General features: G+C 40.0%; 1 protein-coding gene across 2 annotated transcripts in view; it reads left to right on the forward strand.

Moving 5' to 3' along the window:
• The first annotated feature begins 447 nt into the window (after nt 1-447).
• Nucleotides 448-25,601, forward strand: part of Txlnb (taxilin beta) — a 46,341-nt gene continuing 21,187 nt past the window's right edge. Inside the window, exons 1-4 of one of the 2 annotated variants that reach the window (XM_031380486.1) lie at nt 448-643; nt 3,274-3,713; nt 11,015-11,106; nt 17,037-17,207. In XM_031380486.1, the coding sequence (XP_031236346.1) occupies nt 3,287-3,713; nt 11,015-11,106; nt 17,037-17,207 (690 nt within the window). In that variant the 5' untranslated portion in view covers nt 448-643; nt 3,274-3,286. Of the gene's footprint in view, nt 644-1,466; nt 1,581-3,273; nt 3,714-11,014; nt 11,107-17,036; nt 17,208-25,601 lie in introns of those variants that run through there. The other variant, XM_031380485.1, reaches the window with a different exon arrangement.

Here is a 25,601-nt window from a genome sequence, read left to right on the forward strand (position 1 = left end):
AACTACCTAAACCACAGTTCCAAAAGCCACCTAAATGTGCATTTCAAACTTTACAAAAACAATTGTAACAACCACAGAAAGCAGTGTCCTCAGAACGAGGGTCTCTGCCACCTCTCCTGTGCTATGCCACACCGCATCCTGGGTGATTCATAAAAGAAACCTGATACTAACTAAACCAGCCCAATGGATAGCTACTGAATCATAAACCCCATGGGAGATAAACCAAGAAATAAAAACACTCCTGATGTGTTCCAAATAACAACATTGTTGGCAAACCGCACCAGGAGGCCATTCGTCTGGGTTTAAATTTTAAAGAGGACTAAACCCTGAGAGTCTCACAATCTACCAGCTGCTTTTCTTTCAAAGGATACTCCCCTGGCGACACCTACTGAAGCATAGGCAGACTTCTTTCTTGCTGTGTCATGGGACGTTCCCTTCCCCACCCCCTCCCTTTGTGTGTGTGTGTGTGTGTGTGTGTGTGTGTGTGTGTGTGTGCGCGCGCGCGCGCGCGCGCGTGCACACGCGGTAGTTTCTCCCTCCTTGTAAGAACACAGCCCCGCTGCCTGTTCCTGCTGCTGCTGCTACTCTGCATCTGCCACCTCTTTCCTCTCCTTTCTCTTCCTGCTTAGCTCCCTTCCTTCTGGTAAGTGTGACAAACACTTCCCCAGCCCTTTGAGGGGCAGCCTGTAGTCTGTAGTGTTCAAAAGTTACAGATGCAGGCGATTGGCGGAAGGGCTTTCCATTGTTTAACTTCTAAAGACAACGTGTGGATCAGGAAGGGATGACGTGCTGAGCAGCCAAGGAACTGCTAGGAGAGGAGAAACATTCCTCCTCACCCAGGGGCACAGAGCCAGTAAAGTTTGTTAAAGACAGATTTTAGAGTTTCTTTGTTAGAAGAAACTTTACCACAAAAAAAAAAGTTCTTTGGCTTTGTTTATATTTGGTTTTCCTTCTTGTTAATTTGTTCTGAGGTGTTTTTAAAGAAATAAATTGTCCTGTAAACAAAATAGGTTACTGTTTTAAAAGAAGGTTGGAGTTTGGAGATATAGCACAACAGTGGAGCATTTGAGGTGCTAGGACTGATCCCCAGTGCTGCGGTGTGTGTGCGCGCGTACACACACACACACACACACACACACACACACCTGTCTTTTCCATGTAGCCTAACCACAGTAAAATGCCCATGGACTGTTTAAAATAACTGCTTTGAAACTTGATTGACTTTAGGTCTCACCCAATGGTAATCTCCCCTACACTTAAAAGCTCACATATGGATTCAAACCAGTTGTAAATGTTCACAATTTTTAGTCTGACTGAGAGCCTATTCTCTTGACTTCAGGGATGAAGGGCTAAATGTCAGAACTCATTTTAGAAGAACTTAAAATAACTTCTGGCTGGACAGCAGGTGACACGTGTCTCTCTGCATGCTTAGAGGAGGCAGGAGTTATATATAGCAGAGAGCATAGCGGAGAGTGGAGGTCAGGCTCTAGACTGCAGTGGTGGAGGCGCCGCCACATTATGTGATAACCAAGTGATTGAACTAAAATGAGTGAACTTCCTTCTAAGTCAGCGAAGTCTGGGTGAGCGCCTCGGGTGGGTGGGGAGTGTCTGTACACTGTGTTTTCCACTCTCTTGTTGGCATTCAAGTGTTCAACACCTACTACATTCTAGTGCTTGACACTTGCCCTAAAAATGGGACAAGGAAGCTGTGCAGCTTGGAACACAGCATGTTTTTGTTTCCACTGACATGCCAACACAACTGCAAAACCTGTGAAGCTAGAGGATGTCACCATATTTTTATGTTGTTAATTAGCAGCATGACTATTGAGTTCTGTTTGTAAACAAAATGCACCAGACTTAAAAACCTAAGCCAAATCTATGCGCCCCTCAACGTGGTGGGTGCAAAGCCTGGAATCTTTAATGCAATGTGTTGTATTGTTCCATACTTCCCGGAGGCTGTACTATTATCTGCGTGTTGTTGATGTCAATGCTGCTGCTGGGGGACAGGATGATACAGCAGAGGCAGGCTAGGGACTCTGTGTGTAGCTGAGGATGACCTTGAACATCCGACTTCCCTGTCTCCATGAAGAATAATAAATAAACATACTCCAACATGCCAGGTTTGAGTCCATATTGTATTTAAAATCTTTTTCTATCATAAGATATACATTGGTATGTCTTAAAATTCTTATACTTTTCTAGAACTTTTTGAGTTAGAAGATTATAATCTCTTCACTTCTAAGATGAAGTCAGTTTCTAGAGTAGAATGTTGTAGAAATTTAAGGAGTATTATATGTGGGCTGGAGAGATGGATCAGTGGGTGAAAGTGCTTGTTATACAGCATAAGGATTTGAGTTCAGATCCCAACAACCATGTAGAAACTTGGGTGCAGTCAAAGGAGCCTGTAATTACAGTGCTGTTAGGGACAGAGGTAGGAGGGTAACTGGGGCTTGCTGGCTGCCAGCCTAGTGCCAGGTTTTAAAGGAAGAAGATGGATGAGACACCAGACATCCTTCTCTGGCCTCCACATGTGCACATCCACATCCACACACACACACACACACACACACACACACACACACACACGTGTCAATATAGTACACTCATACATGTATGTACACATGAAAATACATTTCTAAGGATCATCATTCACTCATATTATTGGCTTATTTATATATTCCTCATTCCCTGTTTTAATTTAAAATGTTAGTCTGAAACACAAAAAACCTTTTTTTCTGATTGATAATTGCATGTTGCTCATTATCAGGGAGAAGACACTAGAAAAGTGATTTTACCTAATGTATTAAAGTATACAAATTAAATTTTTTTGATTAAAAAAAGCTAAAGATTAAAAAATAGCTTACGGATGTAACTGTTATGAATGATTTTTGGTAATCACAATGGTTCTTATATTAAATATTAAGTTAAAAATTAAATAAAAATTAAACTTGGAATGAAAATGTATATGTGCATGCACTTTTAAAGACTGTGAGGTCACACCTGAAAATCCTAACACAAATTGACAAATTTATTCATAAAAAAACAATACCATAAATTAACTCAGACAATTTCAACAAAAAGGGATACTTAAAATGTAATGATTACACTCAAAATAGGACAGTGATAGGACCTGAATTTTAGTGTCAATGGTATGTGAAAGTTCATTTATTCTGTGGAAGATACTAAAATTAGTTGGCACCTCTCTGAGAGATATCCTTGTCATTAGTATGTGAGTGAACTCATTAGGTAAAACATAACTGTGCTTCCCACCAGATCCCACTCCCATATGGAGACTAATCATCCTGATCAGGTCTCAGTAGAGCAGCCAAATTCCCCAGGGGACAGCTCATCACTCAATCAAAACAGCCCGGGAAACCAAGATGGCCAGCAGTCCACAACTTCAGGCCAAGCACCAGAGCAAGAATCCCATCCTGAGAAGGGAGCCCATGACCTCTCCGAAGAGTTGAGCCGGCAACTGGAAGACATCATTAGCATGTACGGGTCTGCTGCCAGTCCCATAAGGAAGGAGGGCTCCTCCGAAACTAAGGAGCAGCCCCAAAACACAGAGGCACAGGACAATGAGGATGGCGACTATGAAGAAACCACTGAAGAGACAGACAGAGAACCCACTGCTCCTGAGGAGCCAGCCACAGCAAAAGAGCCTGTGAGCAATAAAGAGCAAAAGCTGGAAAAGAAAATCTTAAAAGGATTAGGCAAGTATTATGTTCTAATATATGGCATTTCTCTTAATTATTACTTTGGCTTGAACATCAGGAAAAGCCATTGTTTGGTTTCAGACCTCAGGGGGCCAAGGGGCTGAGGACTCTAGGTCCTTCCAGCATCCCTCAGTCCCTATCTGGCATACCCTGCCCCCAACCCTGAACTTTTGAGCCCAAGGGCTGTGGTGCCCTCCCCCCACCCAGGCTTTTCCCTAATCCAGACCTTTTGTTCTCTCTCTTTCTCTCTCTTTCTTTCTCTCTCTCTCTCTCTCTCTCTCTCTCTCTCTCTCTCTTTCTCTCTCTCTTTCTCTCTCTCTCCCTCCCTCCCTCCCTTTGTCTCTCTGTCTCTCTCTTTATCTGTCTTTCTAGTCTCACTCTCATCTTTGTCTTTCCCCTTCTCTCTCTGTCTCTTTGTCTTTCTAGTCTCTCTTGTCTCTGTCTCTCTTTCTCTTTGTCTGTCTGTCTCTATCTTTGCCTTTCTCTCTCTATCTCTGCCCCATCCCACCCCCTAAGCCAGTATTTCTCTAGCCTTGGAGCTTGCAAACTCACCTGAGAGCAGATTCCTAATAAACCTGCCTCTAATATACGTATCTAATCTGGTTTGAATTGGCTCCTTTCATTGGCAGAGAAATAACCTATCAGCCATATAAATATATTTGGATTAATTTTGTATCCTCCTTTTGGGACTCCCTAGATTTTCTATTGCTGTGTTTTTCTCTAGCTCATCCCTTTTCGTATTACTGAAGTGAAGGTTTCTCACACGATGCCAATCTACTTTGTTCACATACCTAACCATGGCTCTTAGAATACCAATCAAAATTCTTAAGATATTTTTTGGTCAACTTGATCTCATTTCACTGTATTCCTCTGCATCTCTTTCTTTACCATTCCATCCCTGACCCCACCACTACTGAAATCATTCTCATCTTCTCTTCTGGTTCTTTGAACTTGTGTACTCCATTCTCCAAAGGCCTATGCACATTCTACCTAGAAATGTCTGCACTTTTCCAGCCCTTTGAACATAGAACTTCTACTTGCCATTTAGCTCATAACTGAATGGTGTTTTCTTAGCCACATCCTAACGTGGTAATCTCCTTGAATCTGCATTATTCCATGAGTCTTTCTTTAGTAGAACTAACAAGCATTTCGAATCATACATTTTGGGGAGAGTATTTGGTTAATGTAACTAATTCCCCATTGAGTTTTTTCTATCGCAAGAACAGTGTATGTGTGTGTGTGTGTGTGTGTGTGTGTGTGTGTTGGACATCTAGGAGATGACAAATTAAAGACTCAATAGTAATTTGCTATAAGAATGAAGAACTGGAATATTTAAAGCAAACAGTAAATAAGCAAAATATAATGAATATGGATAAGTTCATTGATAAAATAATGTCAATCGATCACTTATTATAAAATATTTTTGATTAAGGGTAGATCACAAAAAAACAAAGCAAAACAAATAATAATAATAGTAATAATAAAACAGTGGTTACATCTGCCAAGAACTGCAGAAGATATACACCTGAGCTGCTCATCCATTCATTAATTTCATGACTATTTGTTAATGCCTTGTTATGAGGCACACTGTTGGGAGAACAAAAAGAAGAGATGACCTTTTGGTTAAGGGACTCTTGGTACAGAGAGAAAAGCAAACACATGAACTCTGCAGAAGCACACAGAGGAGGAAATGTTTTTGAAGAGCATGGAGGTTGGTAGCACCAACAATAACTGTGGATGAAGGGAAAGAATGCTAACTTTGCATCCCGTGTAGCCTATGACTGGAAACACTACTACACCTAGTGCAGCCCCCGAGTATGTCCCCACTCATGACTGCCAGCACAGCACTCACTTCAAAGACTACTTCCCACATGAGACTTGGTTAGTTTCACCTTTCTCACTTCTCCCTTACGTTTTCCTCAGCTTCTGTGATAGATGGGTAAGTTCTCAAGGGTAGTAACCACTTCTCATTCATTTGTATGGTATGATAGAAAGAAATACCAAGGAGTCTGTGTGAGAACTGTGCTCATACCCAAGTAAAGGACTTCTGTCTGTAAACCCAAGTAATCTACATTTGAGTAGAGTACTACTATGTACATAAAACTCATTATGCAAAGGCTTCAGGAAGGGTTCAGTGATAACCTTCTAGTAATACAACTGACCCCTCTGCCCACACAACATCAAGATCACAACAGCACTTAATATATTTTCATATTCCAACAACACAAGGTTGAATCATTCTAGAAAACTGGGGATCATAATAATCGTGTTCCTCTGTGTTACAGAGCAATTTTTTTTCTCTTCTCCAATCAAACCACATCTTGGATGTGCCCCTTAGCACTGTCATGTTAAAGATCCAGGATGTTTCTAAAGCACTGTGTATATCATCTTAAACCTGTATGCATAATATATACACGAGTCTCGGTGTATCTGCTGTACTGAGGGACAAAATAGAAGGAAAATGAGAGAAAATTAAAAGCAACAATTTGGAGCTTTTATATTCTCTCCCATGAGTTGTTTTATAAATCTGTATAGTACTTACAATTACCAAATCATTAGGACAGTTTTTCAGGATGAGAAAGTAATTATACTTTTTTCCCCTGCCACTCTCTACAAATTACCCAGTTCCAGCCCTATGTGTTTGTCTAGACTTTCTGTTTGTGCTTCAGAGTCCTGCTTTAGGCATATGTGGGCCAGTGGCCTTCCTGTGACATCCCACTCAATGTCATTAACATGTTCTTTTACACACAGCTACCCTCACAGTTATAACAACATTTTCAGGCAAGCCTACACATAAACCCACCACTTCCAAGTTTAGATGCTTATAAGTGGCTACTTGTAAATTAAATGGTGCTGCAATATTATCTACGACCATAACTGTGTGTTTAAATCCAATTCAGAACTAGTCAAAACTCTGAAGTGTAGAGAGATTCAGAACTGGTGTACAAGCATCAGGCCAAGGCACTGTGACAGTTTAGCAGAAAGCAAGTTGTGGGAGGGAGAAAAGGGTGCTGATGGCTTTGAAAATTGCTCCTTCCAACCTTAGAGTAAAAAAAGCTCTGGCTGGGGGTTTCCCTGGGCCTAAGGAGGGTTACCAGATAAGATAAGGCTCTGTAGCCGGGCAGTGGTGGCACACACCTTTAATCCCAGCACTTGGGAGACAGAGGCAGGCGGATTTCTGAGTTCGAGGCCAGCCTGGTCTACAGAGTGAGTTCCAGGACAGCCAGGGCTACATAGAGAAACTCTGTCTTGAAAAAACAAACAAACAAAACAAAACAAAACCGATGCCTGTAGATGCATATGATTCTCTCATTATAATAGAAAGCATGTTATGGGCAGCCCTACAATCTGCCACTTATCTGAATAATAATCCTAAATATGCCAGAGAAGGAGACTTGTGGATAATTTAATGACCATCACTGACTACAGGACACTATGGACTTTGAAATGTCTTCAGACACCCATTTAACTCTCCTCATCTTCCTTAAAATACACACACACACACACACACACACACACACACAGAGCTCTGGTAGGAATTCTAAGTGTTCTTGAGGAAAGGATAAGAGACCAAAGGAACTCAAGGAAAGGAGGTATTGGTGAGACTCAAGGATAAACGAATTGGTTCACAGAGAAGTTGAACCAATTAGGTCAGAATTGAGTAGAGACAAGTGAGAGAAACAGAGTCCATCAAGTCTTGAGTGAAACGCCCCAGTCTCTCTTCTGAGCACAAGAGGCAGTGAATGTGTCAGCCTCGTCTCTCTGATTTCCTTTTGATGATTCCTGGTAGTGTAAACACATCACCAGTGGACTCAGAAGTCCAGGTCTATTAAAGCCACTAAGATTCCAGAGGCACAAAGTGTCAATTTAATGGAGGATGCCATTACAGGAAAGCACAGCAGGGTAGAACTTTAAACATTAATGGCAGTATTAAAACCAAGAGAAACAATCAGACACTGTGACCATGAGAGGTAAGAGAATACAAATTCAAAAGGTAGATCAGCATTTAAAATCCTAGGATGACAACTATCTCATCCAAACAATGTTGTTATTTTCCCTTTACTTCTATTAATTGCAGGCTATAAATGGTTAAAGTGATTTCATTTGTGAAGTCACTAAAACGTAAAGACTGAATTCAGAATCCATTTAGTCAACCCACTAATTTAATTCAATATGCAAGGAAACTGAAGCTACAAAGTCGCTCACCTTACTTACGGCCATTGAGTTCTAGAACTTAGGTCTCCTAGTTAGTTGTGTACTTTCCTGAAAACATCTAATGATGTTCAAAATTCTATTTTTAACACTTACTGGTATTCAATTTTATTAATAAGAGAATAGAAATTAATATTAAAATATAAATCTGAATGTAACATTTGAAGTATTGTTGAATACTCTTCAAACATAAGTAGACCAAGAGAAGGAAATACAGAATTGTGCCAGTGAGTACAACAAGAACCAGTATTATCCCCTTTACCAAAAATAAAATAAAAGAAACACTTTGGAAGAGAAAAGGTATAAGTTTAGGGATACTTTACGTCTATGCAAGTAATCAGGGCAGAAGCAGGCGTTGTTCTGCCAATAGCTTGAGAAAAACCCTGGTTCACATTTCTATGACTGTTTCAATTGTCTAAAACTTAAAGTTTTCAATTTCTTTTCCAAATGATTGACCAGGAAAAAAAAAGGACTTAAAAAATATCTTTGACATAAAAATGGCTCCTTTGTATTCCCATACAATTGTGTCAATGGTCACAGTCAAATGTCACAGTATTGTCCTCATTGCACAGGTGTTTCAACTTTGATATAGTTTCCAATTTGTAGTATTTTGCTTTGTGACAGTCACATACCCACTGCATGCCTTTATCAGCTTTTACAGGGAGAAATGAGGCTAACTTCAAAATGGTACATTCGGAAGAAAGCAAATTATGTCCACCTAATAAAATGTCCGGGAGTAAAGTCAGATTTTCCTGTTGTATCTGATACATCAGCCCTGTTTCCATGGGAATGCAACAATTTTGTTAGAAATTCAGCATATCTCTGTTCCTGTCCTCCACAAGTGTCCCATGCAGCACCCTAGACCAATAGAACCTATGCAAGTTTAAAAACTACCATCTCTAATGAGTTCTGCACATCCCTTTCTCTAATTTCTTGAATTTTCTGTTGAGGCTGATTTTTGAAGGTGTATTGATACACTGGAATGATACATAAGCATCAGTACAAAATAGCAAGCTACTAGAGTAGGGCAGAATGGGATTTCAATTAACATGAAGATTATACAATAAGAACAACAAAATGCCTTCTGTATAGTTACAGAAAATACAACCTAAGGAGACTGACTCTTAATTTGAGAAGAAAACACTAGAGTCTCTCATTTCTTTGCCCTTCTAGTAAGACATACAATGACTTCATTATGTTAGTGCTCACCATGAGAGGTGTCCCAAGACACTAAAACCCCAGGTGAGAAAAAAGGCTCACCTTCTTCTGCTTAATTAGGACAGCATCATTTGATTTGCCGGATACAGGTGCCTGCTGGCTGGCTTTGTTTCACTATAGTATTAGTGGTACTCAGCATTTGTCATGGACCAAATGCTACAGTAGGCCCTGGCCCTAAACTATGGACAGGAGCACTTCCTTGTTTCTAATAGCTAAAAATATCTTTTTTGGAGGGGGGGAGCAGGGGTTTTCTAGACAGGGTTTCTCTGTGTAGCTCTGGCAGTCCTAGAACTCACTCTGTAGACCAGGCTGGCCTCAAATTCAGAAATCCACCTGTCTCTGTCTCCCAAGTGCTGGGATTAAAGGCTTGCACCACCACTGCCCGGCTTATTTTAGGAGGGCAGTCGTCATGTGCCTACCTACATTCCTGGCTCTGAAGTCAATGGTGAAAGAATGGTCTGGCCAGTGCAGACCACCCAAGCTTCCAGAAGAGCAGCTGGAAGTACATGCCCAGCAGGAGCAGATCATAGTCAGCCACAAAGGGCAATCAATCATCAAGGGCTTGGGAGGAGAGCTAGGAGCTGTTGGAGCCTCACTCATAGCCAGTCTTAGGCCAGTCTCAGATCTGAGCTGACTCACTGAGCCAACATAGACCAAACATTAGGAATGACATCATTTTCTTCTAATGACATTCCACCTTTGACTCTCTATCTTTTTCTGTTACCAAAATGTCTCAGGAAAGCTTAGAGGAAGTCACCTTGGATTAAAGTCTTTACAGTGTTGGTGTTTTCTAGGCCTTTGATATTTCATCTAGGAAATTAAACTGGCTAGCCCGGATGTCTTTAAAGAATCGATAGAACAGTTTTCACAGATAGGTGAGAATGGCAAGACTCCTCCATGGTGGCAGCAGAGGTCAGTGTGGGTCTAAGCATCCCAGACATTCCTCCAGCACCAGCCAGATGGTTAACAAACACTGCAGAGAAGCAGCGCTAAAGGAGACAGAAGGAAGAAGGCAGCAAGGTCCTACATCTCTCTGGTAAATTATCAGGAACGTATGAGTTGTAAAATATAGCTTGATGTCCACCTGGGAAGGAAAAAATAATCTGCTGTCAGCAGAGATTAAGACCTGGGTAGAAATAATGACTGCCTGAGAAGGCTGAGCTCAAATTCATAGAACAAACTGACAGACAGAGAGACACACAGACAGACAGACAGACACACACACACACACACACACACACACACGCACATGCACACACACAAATCTCCCAGGTTTAGACCTTTCCCCTTATATATTAATTTTTATTCTCTGGTAGGCAATATTATTAGAGTTACTCCCACCCAAAGAGGAGAGGATTGGTTCAAAGGGTAGTCCCAAGACAATACGGGAAAACCAAGCTCACTAGATTGACTTGGGCTGAAGTACCATAAACATCATGTACTAACACTGTTGTTTCCTGCTTCTCAGAAATTTTGATTAGCTGTTTTCTATTGTTATTATTTAATATAGGATATGAATAATTTATCATTTCATAAAGTCAGGGCTGTGACATGCTTACCTTTAGAATATTAAGGATGCACAAGGGGAAGTAATGAGAATGAAGAAGACAAGTAGGGGACTACTACTTTAGCAAGCAAGCTTTTATTGAAACTCTACCATGGATTTGACTCTGTACCACATGAGCTAGTCCTTACTCTGAAAGGCAGAGGTCATCCTTTCTTAAAGGAGGAGAAAACTAGCTGAGGCTCAGGAAGGTTCTCAGTTTGGCTGAGGTTTGATCCTAATTTTCAAGGGATCAATCCAATATACAGTGCCTGTCACCTGATCATATGCTCAACCCTCATTTCTTATTTTTTTATTTTTTTAGGTAAAGAAGCTAACTTGCTCATGCAAAATCTGAACAAGCTGCAAGCACCTGAAGAAAAGCTTGATTTTTTACTCAAGAAGTATGCTGAATTGGTAAGATTTTTGATCAGCTCTTTTTATCAGAAAGCCCCCAGCTCTAGTCAGTGCTGAGAAGGGAACATGGCTTTTCATGAACATCATTCTAGAACACAGCTCCTTACCACAGACAAGCCATCACTAGATTCACAGAATGCTAGGAGAAAAGTATGTTTAAGGAGAAAGAAAAGCTGGTGTGTTACAATAGAAAGGACAAAGAAGGTAGCGCTCTCCCTGTTCAACTGTGTGTATAATTTGGGGGGGGGGACAAGAAGGAGTATAGATAGCTGAAATTTGCAGATATTTCATAAAGTTCCTGTTACCTTTAAAAATAAAATTATCTTCTCTATAAAAATGAATGAATATCAAACTTTCGTCCAGCTTCTACATCCATGTTTCTCAAGGGCTACAAGGGAAAATTCACAGTGGAGTTAATGCCACCCCACAGTTTGAGGTTCACTTCCATCTGGCCTGACCCGTTTCTTCAGTTCTCTTCTTTGGGTCCTATTCTTTCCCTTCCCTACAATGAGGAAGTCATCCATGTGGGTTGCTTAGTCCCCGGCTCCATGTCCTCCACACATAACCTCACTCTCCATACTTAGGCTCCTGGGAGCAAGGGAAGCCACTTCAAACCATCCAAAAATTCCAGAAAGTCACTGTCTTCTATGCTGTCAAGTTGGCCAGTAAAGGCCAGGGCGTGGTGAGCACGGTGCTCTGGTATCAAGCAAGCCTCATGAAAACCTGCTGGGATATGTGGGTAGGAAAATGCAGCAGAACAGAAACATCTGAGGTATATGTACCACTCCCCTCTTCACCCCCAAAAACGAGATATATTGAATTTCATTTTACTTATGTTTTCCGTGTATGCTCTTTAAGAAAGCACTGACTTTTTTCTCCTGAAGAAGCAGCAACAGGCCAATGAAGTGTTAGAAGCACAGAGCTTCCTCTGGGCAGGAGTTGAACCACCTCCCATCCAATTGGTAGATACATTTTACAGCTAAGGATGCTCCTGGGATGCTCCAGTTGAGAGCTTTCCCCTGGCAGCATCCCCATGTTCAATCTGGCCCATAAGAGGCCCTGAGCCTAACTTCATTGGGAGAGCCTCCCTTACTGAGTAAGAATCAGGCCCCACAAATGCCATGCCTGTTGATGGTTTGTTCTTCACTGACTGCAGTCCTGTAATCCCTGTGTCCTGTCCTTCCACATGTGCCTTGACACATTCCTCTTATGTGGAATCATGGTGTCATGTGCACAATAAAATTCTGAAATCCTAAGTATCTGGCTGATGGCTTAGCTTTCAGTTATTTTTAATCACACAGACCACATAATAATGACACAAGACCTCCTAATACACAAAACAGTATTTCTAATCCATCATCTGAAACAAACTCTGTTTGATACATGCTCCTTTCCAGCTCGGTGCAGCCAGAAATGGAGTAACTTCTACCATACACATGAGTTGATGTTTTGTTTTCTTGGCACATGTGGCATTTTCTCATGGAATTCAGTCTAGAGAAGCATAGTTTGTTAGAGTTGTGTCATATTCCATTAAGTGGCCCTATGTGCTGTAAAAATGATAATATTCTGTATATATTAATTGACACTGGAAATTATTATGGTGGCAGATATTCCTTAACTAGTCTTTCCCCAAATCACCACACGGAGGGAGACCTTTTACTATTCAAAGCTTAGGCCTAGCTGGGGAGACTCTCTCAACTAGCTCCTCTAAGTTAACCTGGCCATCTAGCCATCCAGCCACATGGCTAGCCACATCTTTAAGGCCCATAATTATCTCCATCTCCTCTTATGCCTCCTGGTGAAAGCACCTGCCTCTTTCTTCTTCCCAGAGTCCCCTTTTCCCTCCCAGGAAGTCCCACCTATCTCTCTATACTAAACAATCACAGCTTTAGCCTGGTTTTGACTAATTAACTTGGGGAGCAATGTCTGCACAATGAAAGCTGATGTACATGAGAATTCCCGGATCTAGGGGTGCAGAACTTGGCACTTGAATACAACGCCAACACTGTGCTGACTCAAGAGACAGCATCCTCCTGCTTCAGAAGCTAATGCTGTTGTGAACGCCATTATTTATTAGATTTGTCCCTTCTTCATTGTAATTTTAAGAAAAAAGTTCTAGAAATGGGATTGCTAGATCAAACAGAATGAATGTTTCTTTGTTTTCTAGTTTTATGGGCCATGTTGCTTGTTAAAATAAGAGTAGAAAATTACAAAGCAGTTTAACATTGGCTCTTAGCAATTTAAACTAGCATAACGTAAGTTGGAGGCCAGGGATAGCTTTCCCCAAATGTGAACCTCGTTCGCATGTGTGCATCATGTCACTTTGACTTACACACCTGTGTACAACATTCTTCTTCCAATATTTCTGTACTGTTTGTCCGTTGTCCCTTCAACTCAACTGCTACATACCAAGGCTGCTATTGTTCATTTTCTAGCACCATTTGCTAGACCTGGCAGGAAGGAGGAAGTATTCTTGACTGTCACCTGACGCCATTTCCACTGCTACATTGCCTGGAGACAATTGCCTCTTCAGTCTGAGGGAGATTATGCCACTAGCCAGAGCTACTTACCCTGGTCCCATGAAATTCCTGTCCCTACTTACCATGCTAGACAGTCAAGCTAGCACAAGCCTTACTATACTTGGCATTTGTCTTATCCCCTATAACAAGCTAAGACCTCAGAAACTGACCAAAAGACCAATTAGATTTCCATTTCAAGGAAGAAAATTCATGAAAAACTTTAATTAGTTACTTGGAGATAAAAGTCTATTTCCTTGCTCATCTACCAGGATATTAGTATAGAAAGTGTCTGAAATATGTTATAAACTGTCAACTCTAATACTGTAAATCTACCTGCCACTCGCATTCACTCATGCTTACAAAGCCTGAAGCCTATGATGTTACCTGGCATTGTGTTCATCAATAAATAAGGCTATGTTCATTAATAAGTAAGGATACTTCATGACTACATTCAGAAATGGCCTTAGAAAAATATTTTCAGGAAATTACCCCAACTTCTATATACTTAAAAGGAATCACTAATATAATTATAATTTAGCTACTGACATTAATTGTGCCTTCATTTTTTAAATGTAATGAAGAAGAAAAAATAAGACATTTCAGATAAAATCCTTTATACTTATTGCACATTTCCAGAACTGTAGCTATGTGAATCTGAAACCACACAGCCAGCCCTGGGATGCAGTTGACTCAGATGCAACATGTTCTCTTTTATCTTTAAAAAAAAAAAAACCCTGCCCAGACCACCATTCTCCCACCACCTCTCTGCCACCTTTATCAGACCTGCTGACCAGGACCCAGACAGGTGAGACTCTCTTCTTGCTCCCATCTTCCCTGCCCGCTGAGGCCTCTGCAGCACACCCAGCTGCCCTGAGCCCGTTGCTATCCCTGCCAGATCTCCATTCTCCTACCACCTCTCTGCCCACCTTCATCAGATCCAGAACCTTACTTACAGCCCAAGTATATCCACCAGAGATCCTACCATACCTGGATCATCGAGGTTACCTGGATCATGGAGGTTAGTCCCCCTCCCAAAACCTATGACAACAGGAACATCTGGGGACTAACGCCATCTAGAGGTCTAAAGGCTCGTGAAAGAACATAAACAGCCAGGGCAATATAACATATATCAGAGCACAACTATCCTACTACAGTAAGCCCTGGATATCGGACGTACCTGAAACACAAAAACTTCTGCACTCAAACGCAAGCACAGAAGTCTAAGTATTTGAAAAAAAAAAGAAAGAGAGAGTCTTTCATTTTAAAGCTAAGGAAAATAGATCTGGCTAAAATTTAAATGTGCATTATCTTATAACATAGCCAAAGATTAAATATGGCAAAGCATAAATCATCTATCTTCCAACTTATAAAACACAGAAAGTATATTTGCTTCCTGACACACAAAGAAAGCCACTGAGGGCAGTGTTTCCTAGATAGAGGCAGTCTTGTACACCATGGAGCAGTGAGTGTCTCCGCCTGGAGATATTTCTGCATCTCACAATCAGATGATGTTATTGCCATACAGTAGTTGGGGCTCAGATTGGTGTTAAATAGTCCAAAATACAGGGGATTTCACACGATACAAAAATATGTCCCATTATGTCAACAGCAATGAACTTGAAAACTTTGACATACAGCATAGTCCTTAAAAGTACAGCCTAATCTATAATGGCAACAACAATACAACAATTTAAAGGAAGAAAAATCCTGCTATACTAAGGGAAATTTTATCTTGTCTTATCATTATTGTACAAAATGAAAAGACCATGTCTATCTCATGAACAAGAGTTTAGCACAAGAAATACATAATCAAGGAACCCTGATTTCAAGTCCAAATTTCCAGGAACATGGCTCTCTTTTTCTAATCTTAATTCCTAAAAGTAGATATTGTACATGGGTATGAACTTAGAATATCAAATGTGTATATTCTTGGTTTAATCTGAAGGTGGTTTATAATGGCTATTCAACATGGTAGGAGAAAGAGAATTAAACAAGATATCAATTGAAGAATTATGACAATCTTCAAATAGTTCAGAAAAAAACCAACAGACTTTAAAATCAGAAACTCTAAGATGTGGACACGATTCACGCGGACTGTATATCCATTTCCATCAGGTTCCCGGAAGTACCAGGAACCCCTAGCATCTAGATTTACCTAGTAGCTCCCCAGGGATTTTTCTTGCTCTTAGCCAACATGGTTATTAATAGAAGTCTCCTCCTGGCTTAAACAATACCCAGGCACTAAAGAAGCCAAGTCCAATGGAGTGAGCAGTTTCAGGCCAAAGTCTGCTACTTGTATGTTCAGACAGACACTAGCACCCCTAGAGTTTACTGGTCTCTCTCTGGCAGCTTCTGGAAGCTGTTTCCCATGCTCCCTCCATTAGAACTAAGATTTCACAATAATGTTCCCGGTTTAGCAAATAAAAATACATTAGATCCAATTAATTTTACATTTTAGACAATGAATAATTTTTAATAAAAATATGATCCATCCAATATTTGGAATATATCTATGTTAAAATTATTCCATAATATGTAAACTTTCCGTTTATCTAGGTATCCTATATCATATCTGGCAATCCTACTCACATATTTTAGTATCCCAACATGGATAGTCACAAGGTTTCATGCATCTGGATTACCAGAAACATGGGTCGTGATGTCTTTGCTGTAGGCACAGAGAGGTTGGGGACAGAGTTTACGGGCAGCAAGAAATGTTAAAAATATTTGTCTTTCATGCCAGTGTGTTGTACTGAGGCTGTTTCTAATGCTTTGGTTTAAAAGAAAGAAAATAGAACAAACCATCAAGGCTTCAGTGTTTGGAGGTATACTTTCGCTTGTTTTTCCATACCCAGAGAATCCACATCTAAACTCCCCAGATTATAAAACAAAAACTTCACTTTATATTTACTGGGAAGCTGTTTTTCTCCTGCCTATTTTTTAAAGATGTCACTGTTAGCTTATTTTCAGAAAGAATTATGAGAGCAAAATGTATGCCAAGCAAACAAATTGTTGGCCAGGGTCTGAATACAAGATACTGCCATGAATTCCAGCAGTGTCCAGATTCTCAGGTGTGTTTATCTTATTTGGATAGCACCAGGTGATAAAATTAGACAAAAGAGAAAAGAAAAAAAGAAAAGAAAGAAAGAAAAACATTTCTAGACAATCAAAAAAATCAAGAAAGAGGATGCTAATACAAGTAATACAGAAATCATATATTATGCTGTACAAGCTATATCTACACATTATATAGTAATGGCACTTAAGAAGTTCATGAGCTGCCAGAGAGGCAGATAATGACTTAAAATAGCTCCAAACAACCACACAGAGAGTCCTTAGGCTTTGCTTCTTTGCTGTGAGCTGCAAAGACATCCTTGCCAATTTCTTTGCTGCTTGTGCCCCCACGTCTAGCTGGATGAACATCGCACTGAGCAAAAGAAGCTGAAGCTCCTACTAAAACAGCAGGCACAGACCCAAAGAGAGAAGGACCAGTTGCAGAGTGACCACAACAGAGCCATCCTCGCTCGAAGCAAACTTGAGAGTCTGTGTCGAGAGCTACAGAGGCACAACAAGACACTGAAGGTATGTGGCACCCTGGCTTAGCAAGCTATATAGACACAAGTCTCTGCTATCTGGAGAAAGCATGGCTTACGATCTGAGAGCAGTGAAGTCAAATACTAGTTCCACCACTCGCTCATTTGTGATCTTCAAGTTATTTTATCTCCATGAATGGTTCTCCATCTTCTGACTATGTACTCAGAAGGGGAAAAACTAAATGAGCCTCTTTATGCAAGGAGAATACACAATGACAACAGGGCAGACCCAGAGTGACCTGTCACTCTTGCTAGTTTGAGTTTTTGTTTCTTGGGGTTTTGATGACTTGATTGTTTTCAATATCCCTTAGTTCATGATTTAATTATTTTTATTTTTGACTTTATGTGTTTGGGTGTCAGCATGGGTGTCTGTGCATTTCATATGTGCTTGGTGCCCAAGGAAGCCAGAAGAAGACAGGAACTAGCTTTACAGATGGTTGTGCTCTGCCATGTGCGTGCTGGGAATCGAACCCAGATCTTCTGGAAAAGCAGCCAATTGTCTTAACCTCTGGACCGTCTCCTTACACCTTAGTTTTCTCTTAACATTTTTGTAAAAATTCAACATTTTATATTTATAACAAAATCTACATGACACATGTGTAGCTACATGATAATTCTATATATAGCTAACTGACATGATAAAGGGAAGTAGAGAGTCAAAGAGTTAATAGTTGTCTGAGAAAAGAAGCTACTTAAATAAAAACACAAGAGTGCTTTAAGGCTTAATTATTCAACCCAAAAATAATAGACTGAGAACTTCTTTACATATATATATTATATATTTCATTATATTTAGTACAATTTTAAAGTTTGCATATATTTTGATCACGTCCTTCCCCTCCCCCATGTTTGTCCAGGTCCTCTCCCCCTCTCAGATATCCTGTCAAGTTGTTAGTGTATGCTCTTTCAAGTTTCTTTTTGGAGGCACTCAGACCTATGAGTTTTCCTTTTAGTATTCCTTTCAATGTGTCCCTTAAGTTTGGGTATGTTGTGTCTTCATTTTCGTTGAATTCTAAAAAGTCTTTAATTTCCTTCTTTATTTCTTCCTAGACCAAGTTATCATTGAGTAGAGCATTGTTTAGCTTCCGTGTGTATGTGGGCATTCTGTTGTTTTTGTTGTTATTGAAGATCAGCCTTAGTCCATGGTGATCTGATAGGATCAATTTGTGACCAGTTATGTGGTCAATTTTGGAGAAGGTACTGTGAGGTACTGAGAAGAAGGTATATCCTTTTGTTTTAGGATAAAAAGTTCTATAGATATCTGTTAAATCCATTTGTTTCATAACTTCTGTTAGTCTCACTATGTCTTTGTTTAATTTCTGTTTCCATGGTCTGTCCATTGCTGAGAGTGGGGTGTTGAAGTCTCCCACTATTATTGTGTGAGGTGCAATGTGTGCTTTGAGCTTTAGTAAAGTTTCTTTTATGGATGTGGGTGTCCTTGCATTTAGAGCATAGATGTTCAAAATTGAGAGTTCATCTTGGTAGATCTTACCTTTGATGAGTATGAAGTATCCTTCCTTATCCTTTTTGATAACTTTTGGTTGAAAGTTGATTTTATCCAATATTAGAATGGTTACTCCAGCTTGTTTCTTGGGACCATTTGCTTGGAAAATTGTTTACCAGCCTTTTACTCTGAGGTAGTGTCTGTCTTTGTCACTGAGGTGGGTTTCCTATATGCAACAAAATGCTGGGTCCTGTTTATGTATCCAGTCTGTTAGTCTATGTCTTTTTTATTGAGGAATTGAGTCCATTGATGCTAAGAAATTTTAAGGAATTGTGATTATTGCTTCCTGTTATTTTTGATGTTATTTTTAGGTTTGTGTGGCTATCTTCTTTTGAGTTTGTTGAAAGAAGTTTACTTTCTTGCTTTTTCTAGGGTGTTGTTTCTTTCCTTGTGTTGGAGTTTTCCATCTATTATCCTTTGTAGAGCTGGCTTTATGGAAAGATATTGTGTAAATTTGGTTATCTCATGGAATATCTTGGTTTCTTCATCTATGATTACTGAGAATTTTTCTGGGTATAGTAGCCTGGCCTGGCATTTGTACTCTTGTAGGGTCTGTATGACATCTGCCCAGGATCTTCTAGATTTCACAGTCTCTGGTGAGGAGTCTGGTGTAATTCTGATAGGTCTGCCTTTATATGTTACTTGATCTTTTTCCCTTACTGCTTTTAATATTCTTTGTTTTGGGCATTTGGTGTTTTGACTATTATGTGATAGGAGGAATTTCTTTTCTGGTCCAATCTATTTGGAGCTCTGTAGGCTTCTTGTATGTTTATGGGCATCTCTTCCTTTAGGTTAGGTAAGTTTTCTTCTATAATTTTGTTGAAGATATTTACTGGCCCTTTAAGTTGGGAATCTTCTATCTCTTCTATACCTATTATCCTTAGGTTTGGTCTTCTCATTGTGTCCTGGATTTCTTGGATGTTTTGGGTTAGGAGCTTTTTGCTTTTTGCATTTTCTTTGACTGTTGTTTCAATGTTTTCTATGGTATCTTCTACACCTGAGAACCTCTCGTCTATCTCATATAATTCTATTGGTGATGCTTGCATCTATGACTCCTGATCTCTCTCCTAGGTTTTCTATCTCCAGGGTTGTCTCCCTTTGTGATTTCTTTATCATTTCTAGTTCCATTTTTAGATCCTGGATGGTTTTTTTCAATTCCTTCACTTGTTTGGCTGTGTTTTCTTGTAATTCTTTTGGGAATTTTTGTGTTTCCTCTTTAAGGTCTTCTACCTGTTTACCGTGTTCTGTATTTCTTTAAGGGAGTTATTTAAATTCTGCTTAAAGTCCTCTATCATCATAATGAGATGTGATTTAAATCGGAGTCTTGCTTTTCCAGTGTGTTAGAGTATCCAGGGCTTGCTGTGGTGGGAGAACTGGGTTCTAATGTTACCAAGTAGCCTTGGTTTCTGTTGCTTATGTTCTTGTTCTTTCCTCTCCCCATCTGGTTATCTGTGGTGTTAGCTGGTCTTGCTGTCTCTGACTGTGGCTTGTCCCTCCTGTAAGCCTGTATGACAGCACTCCTGAGAGACCAGCTCTCTCCAGAGGGAATTTAGGTATAGAAAGCTGTGGCACAGGGTCAGCTCTGGAGCACAGAGGGAAACTGGAAGGAGCCTGTCCCCAGCTGTTCCTTGGTTTCTGTGTCCTGGGTGGGTCCATCGTGGGCCAGAAATTTGAGCAGAACTGACTGTCTCACATGTGCTCTCAGATGTGTCAACACTGGAGACCAGCTCTCTCTCAGCAGGATTTGGGTATGGAGAGCTGTGGCACATGGTCAGTTCTGGGATGCAGATGGAAACCTGAAGGCAACTGATCACTTCTTTATGTCTATATAGATTTCGTTAATTGCAGCATGGGTCCCCAGCAGTATATTTAATCTGATTACCAGCTCCATTCAAAAGTAAGATGCAGGACTCATTGAATAAATCTTTTATTTGCATCCACAGTCTCCTTTCCAGTGGTAGACCCCAAAGCTTCAGAAATATAGTAACGAATCAGACAATATTCCTACAAGGATGTTTGGGAAATGGGAAGCCAATGTGCTGAGCTGTGACTCTCACATTGCAAGCAAAAGAGGATGGGAACCTGGGATTTTTGCATTGAGTGTACTAGGAACTACCAGAAATCCTGTTTAGATGAAGACCTAGAGACGGGTGCTCCATCTTTAACTCAAGAGGTAGTGTTCTGAGTTTACAAAAGACTCCTGTCTTTCTACAGTGTCCAACAGTGAAGAAGTGATGGGTGGGAATGTGTCACTGGAAAGACTCAAAGGGAGAGGAGTGTGGCATTGACTCTTTAGGACTGTGCATGCTAGGTCATTTGATCTGACAAATGACCTCACAGGAGTTCCTATCCTTATGAAACTCAGGGATTCTACTCAGTCATGTTATAGTCATGAACATTTGACATGTCAAAATAAGAATTCAAACCCCAAACCCTAATTTATCTTTGGTTATTTGCCAATGGGCTGGGGCATGTTTAATTTGTCTAGCTAATCATGGATATGATTGATCTCTTGATGAAAAACCAATGTGCTGTTCAGGTGTTGTTGATGCACTGTTCCACAGGCAACAATTAGTTTTGGAACCATCAGTACAAGCCCAGTATTAGCTGTAGAACAGACTACTTCTTTCAATTACATCAAGTTTTGCTTCTTGAAGCACTGATGTTGAATTTATTCATATTCACCTTCTGTGTTTTTGAAATACTGATAATTTTATCATCATGAACATCTGATAATATTTATCTTGACATTTAAATTATCTGACATCAACATGGCCCCTTAAGTTTTTTTTACTTTGTTTGTTTGTTTGTCTGTTTAGTCTGTTTCTTCTCATCTGCTCATTTTCTACCTGAGTCTACAAAGTATAACTCGCCAAGACAGAATAACGCTACAGATTGGTTCTTTTCATATGTAGAGTATCTGCTTTTAACTGGGGTGCCAATGCATTAACACATAAAGCAATGATTGATGTGACTGCATTAAATAATAAACACAATGTTAACTTGTTTACAGCATACTTTCCACCTCTCTCTGTGTGTTCTTTTATTCTTTTCCTGACTCCCAACTCAAACATTTTTTAAATTATATTTTTAACTTATCTCTTGAATTTTCAAATTATATCTCATTACATAATTTACAGTGGTTAATCTGTGGTTACAACCAACATTTTCAACTGTTCTTAGTCTATCTAGAGTTAATACTATACCACATCACATTGTGGAAACACTGTAGCTAAATAAGTTCCTTTATTTCTCCTGTCCTTACTAGGATTTTCTATGTCTACAAGTCTATGCATTTGTGGTGCCCATGACATGACACGATTGCTTTTGTCTTTACTATCACCTGTATTCTGTGAAAAATGAAAAGAAAAACTTTTTTTTTTCTCTCTGCCCAGATTCTAGAATTTCCTGATGCTTTCATTACTTGGTCTAAAGCTTCAATGTCCTGCCTGACATCATTTCCTCTCAACCTAAAGATCTCCCCATTAGGGTCTATTGGGCTCCATTTCTGCTGCCAGTCAGTTCTCCGGTTGTCCATTATCTTTAAGATGTCTCTTATTTACTTATTCATTTGCTCTTCCTTCTAAGAACTGTAATTATTGGACGTTGAAATTCTCCACTGATAGGATCTTCTTCCTCCATTATTCTGATGGTGACAGCAGCCATAAGTTGAGCTGTTACTCTTCCTCACATGACATGTCATTTTTCTATGGCTATTTCCAAGCTATTTCTAGTGATTTCTTAATTTTAGAGCCTTTGTATCCACTAATGGTCTCCTTTATTTTTAATTTTTAAGACACGTGTATGAGTGTTTTGCCTGCACATATTTAAGCATACCACATGTGTGTGGTAGCCATGGAGGCTAGAAAAGGGTGATGGATGCCTGAAGTTGGAATTATAGATAGTTGTGAACTGCCCTATGGGTGCTGGGAACCAAACCGAGGAACTCTGCAAAAGCGGCCAGTTCTCTTAACCACTGAGGCATTTTTTCAATCCCTAAAGGTTTGTTTGTTTGTTTGTTTAACATATATCTTACCTGGTGTTTGCTGAGCTTTATGTATCTGTGTGTTTTCAGCAAACTTGGAATTTTTTTCAAGTGTTATTTTTTCAAATATATCCACTAACTCATGTTCTCCTCCCTCCTTTTGCCTCAGATTCCTGCTGTATGCATGTTGGCCTGTGGCACTGTCCCACAGCTCTCCTATGCTTTTCCTCAGCCTTCTGATCAGGCCCTGCTCAGCCTCTTCATCCTTTTGAAATTCCAGGATTCCCACTTATTTAATGAATTGTTTTTCCTGTCTTAGACTTCCTGGTTTTAGTTTGTTAGGCCAATATCTTCCTTTACATCACTGAACAGGATTATAATGCCTGATTTATGATTCTCCCCTGCTGTTTTTTTATTTGGGTCCTTGAAGAACTGTTGTGGATGGGCCTGGTGCTATTTGTATTTTGATGTTAATTCCGCTCTCCTGGGGGGTGGAGGATTCAGACAAGGAGTGAGTCACTCCATCCCCTAATGAATAAAGGAACCAATCACTGGGCAAGTAGTAGGAACTTCTGGGTTGGATAGGGGAAGAGAGGAAAGAGGAGGGAAAGAGGGTCCTTTTGGACAGGGGTAATGTGAGGTCAAGATGTAGCTGCTAGTGTCTCCTGCTTTAATGGTGGATATATCAGAATTCGCCACTAGAGGATTTAGATTTAATAAGGCTTACAGGATTATGATTTTAGTTGTTGTGTCCAACAATTGAATTACTGTTTTTTCTGAACTAAGTTTGTGTGGTGTTTTCCTTCTCTTGATGGTTCAACTGTGTTCCAGAGAGAAAGGTACAGTGGCAAAGCATGGTTTTGCCAGATGTGCACAACAAAGGCTATGGGTTGCTTTGAAGCATGGGGCTGGTATGATGGTGACTCACCAGTGGGAACTTAGTGAGCTGGGTGGAGATTCTCGGCAGAGATGAGAACATCCCGCTGGAGCCATGTGGCTTACTGGTGCCCGGCTTAGAGGGGAACTTGCCGATCTTTTTAAGTATTTCCCCCAACATAGAATAAATTATTTATTTACTGTCTTTCTCTTAATAATGTGCCATTTCTGTTGGGTTTTCATTGACAGTTATATCCTGGATGTTATGACAGTGCAGAGGCTCTAGATTCTATTATTATGTTATTTGACCTTCCCATGCTGTAATAAAATATTTTACAGAAATCAACTTAAAGGACAAAGAAGGTTAATCTGGCTTACAGTTTCGGGGACTCTAGTCCATGGTTACTTGATTCTTATTTCTAGGCTAAAGTTATTGGGAGAACATGATAGAGAAAGTTGTTCACTTTAAGGTGTCAAGGAAGGAGAAAGACCCAGAAAGAGGCTCCAGAGACAAGATAGACTTCAAAAGCATACACTGAGAGCTTACTTCCTCCAAATAAACTCCACTTCTGAACAATGGATTCAGATATGAAGGCATCAGTGGATTAATCCATTGATGAAGTTAGCACCATCACGGTAGAATCATCTTTTAACAAACAACCACCTGAGGGATGTAACCTTCAGCACACAAGCTTTTAGAGTCTACACTACATATCTAAACCATAGCTATTCCCTTCTACAAATACAGACTTTTAAAAATTCAATTAGCATGGTTAGCTTCAAACTATAAATGTAGTTTTGAATTCAAAAAATTCAAATGTCCATTCAATTTCTTTCTCCTTAACTGGACTGAGGTATAGATCAGTGTCACTCAGAGATTGGAGGAGTTTCTCCACAGTTAAGGATTTTTCTCCCAGTCTGACTCTTCACTTGAAACTTCTCTCTCTTCTTTCACTGGTTATATAGTTTCCCAAATTTTCACACTCTTGCTCTTCTCTGAAAGACGGAACACTTTCTAGAGAAATTTAAGACATCTCATGCTGTTTCCAAGGTCTCCCTACACGCTGAAATCTATTTAAAAGGGGGCAAGGTGAGAAACTTACATTGCATCACACCAAGTGCCAGTTGGCTCCCAGAGTCTATAGATGTTATATGTAGAAGACAAAACTTGATGTGACCGCCTTTGTCCATGCTAGTAGGCATAGCCTGAGCATGGCATGCAAAGGGAGTACATAATCAGGTCTCTCCACCACCATACATTTTAACGTTTCATTCCTTATAATTTTTTTCTGTAGTGTGTTAAAAACAAATACAATCCTTAATAATTTAGATAAAGGCCAGTGAAAGTTTGAGGCATATACTTGTCTCAGCCACTCCTGTAGATACTTGAAGGAGTAAATTTGAGCCTGAAACCATATCAAAAAAAGAAATTTCTAGTACATTGTGGGTAGTGGCTTAAGGAACATGATTTTAGTAAAGAAACAGATAGTATTTGTTATCAGAATGTCACAGAAAGTTAATGTGGAAAGGACTATAGAAATCATCTTGTCCAACCTACTCATGTGTCTGTACACAAGTTAATAATGCATTAATCATTAAATAAACATTACTGAGTACCTATGGATTATGTGCCAGGCGTGGTGTGCAGGTGATGCCTGCAAACGTGTTTTCAGCTTTGGTCTCTCAGTCTTGTTTGCATTAGTGATTTTCACTTTGCATAATACACTTGATTGATTTTTTTTATTATATATTTTCTTTATTCACATGTAAATTTCTCCTTTTCCACTTTCCCCTCCAAAAAACAAACAAAGATACAAACAAAACCAACAAGAACAAACCCCTGTTGCCTCCCCATGCCTGCCACCCCACCCTCTCCCACTTATAGGCCCTGGCATTCCCCTACACTGGGGCACAGACCTTCACAGGGCCGAGGTCCTCTCCTCCTATTGAAGATTGAATTTGCAATCCTCTACTTTACACATGATGCCAGAACAATCAGACTCATCATGTGCAGTCCT

This window comes from Mastomys coucha, unplaced genomic scaffold (assembly GCF_008632895.1).
Source record: "Mastomys coucha isolate ucsf_1 unplaced genomic scaffold, UCSF_Mcou_1 pScaffold2, whole genome shotgun sequence".
In the NCBI taxonomy this organism is placed as follows: domain Eukaryota; kingdom Metazoa; phylum Chordata; class Mammalia; order Rodentia; family Muridae; genus Mastomys; species Mastomys coucha.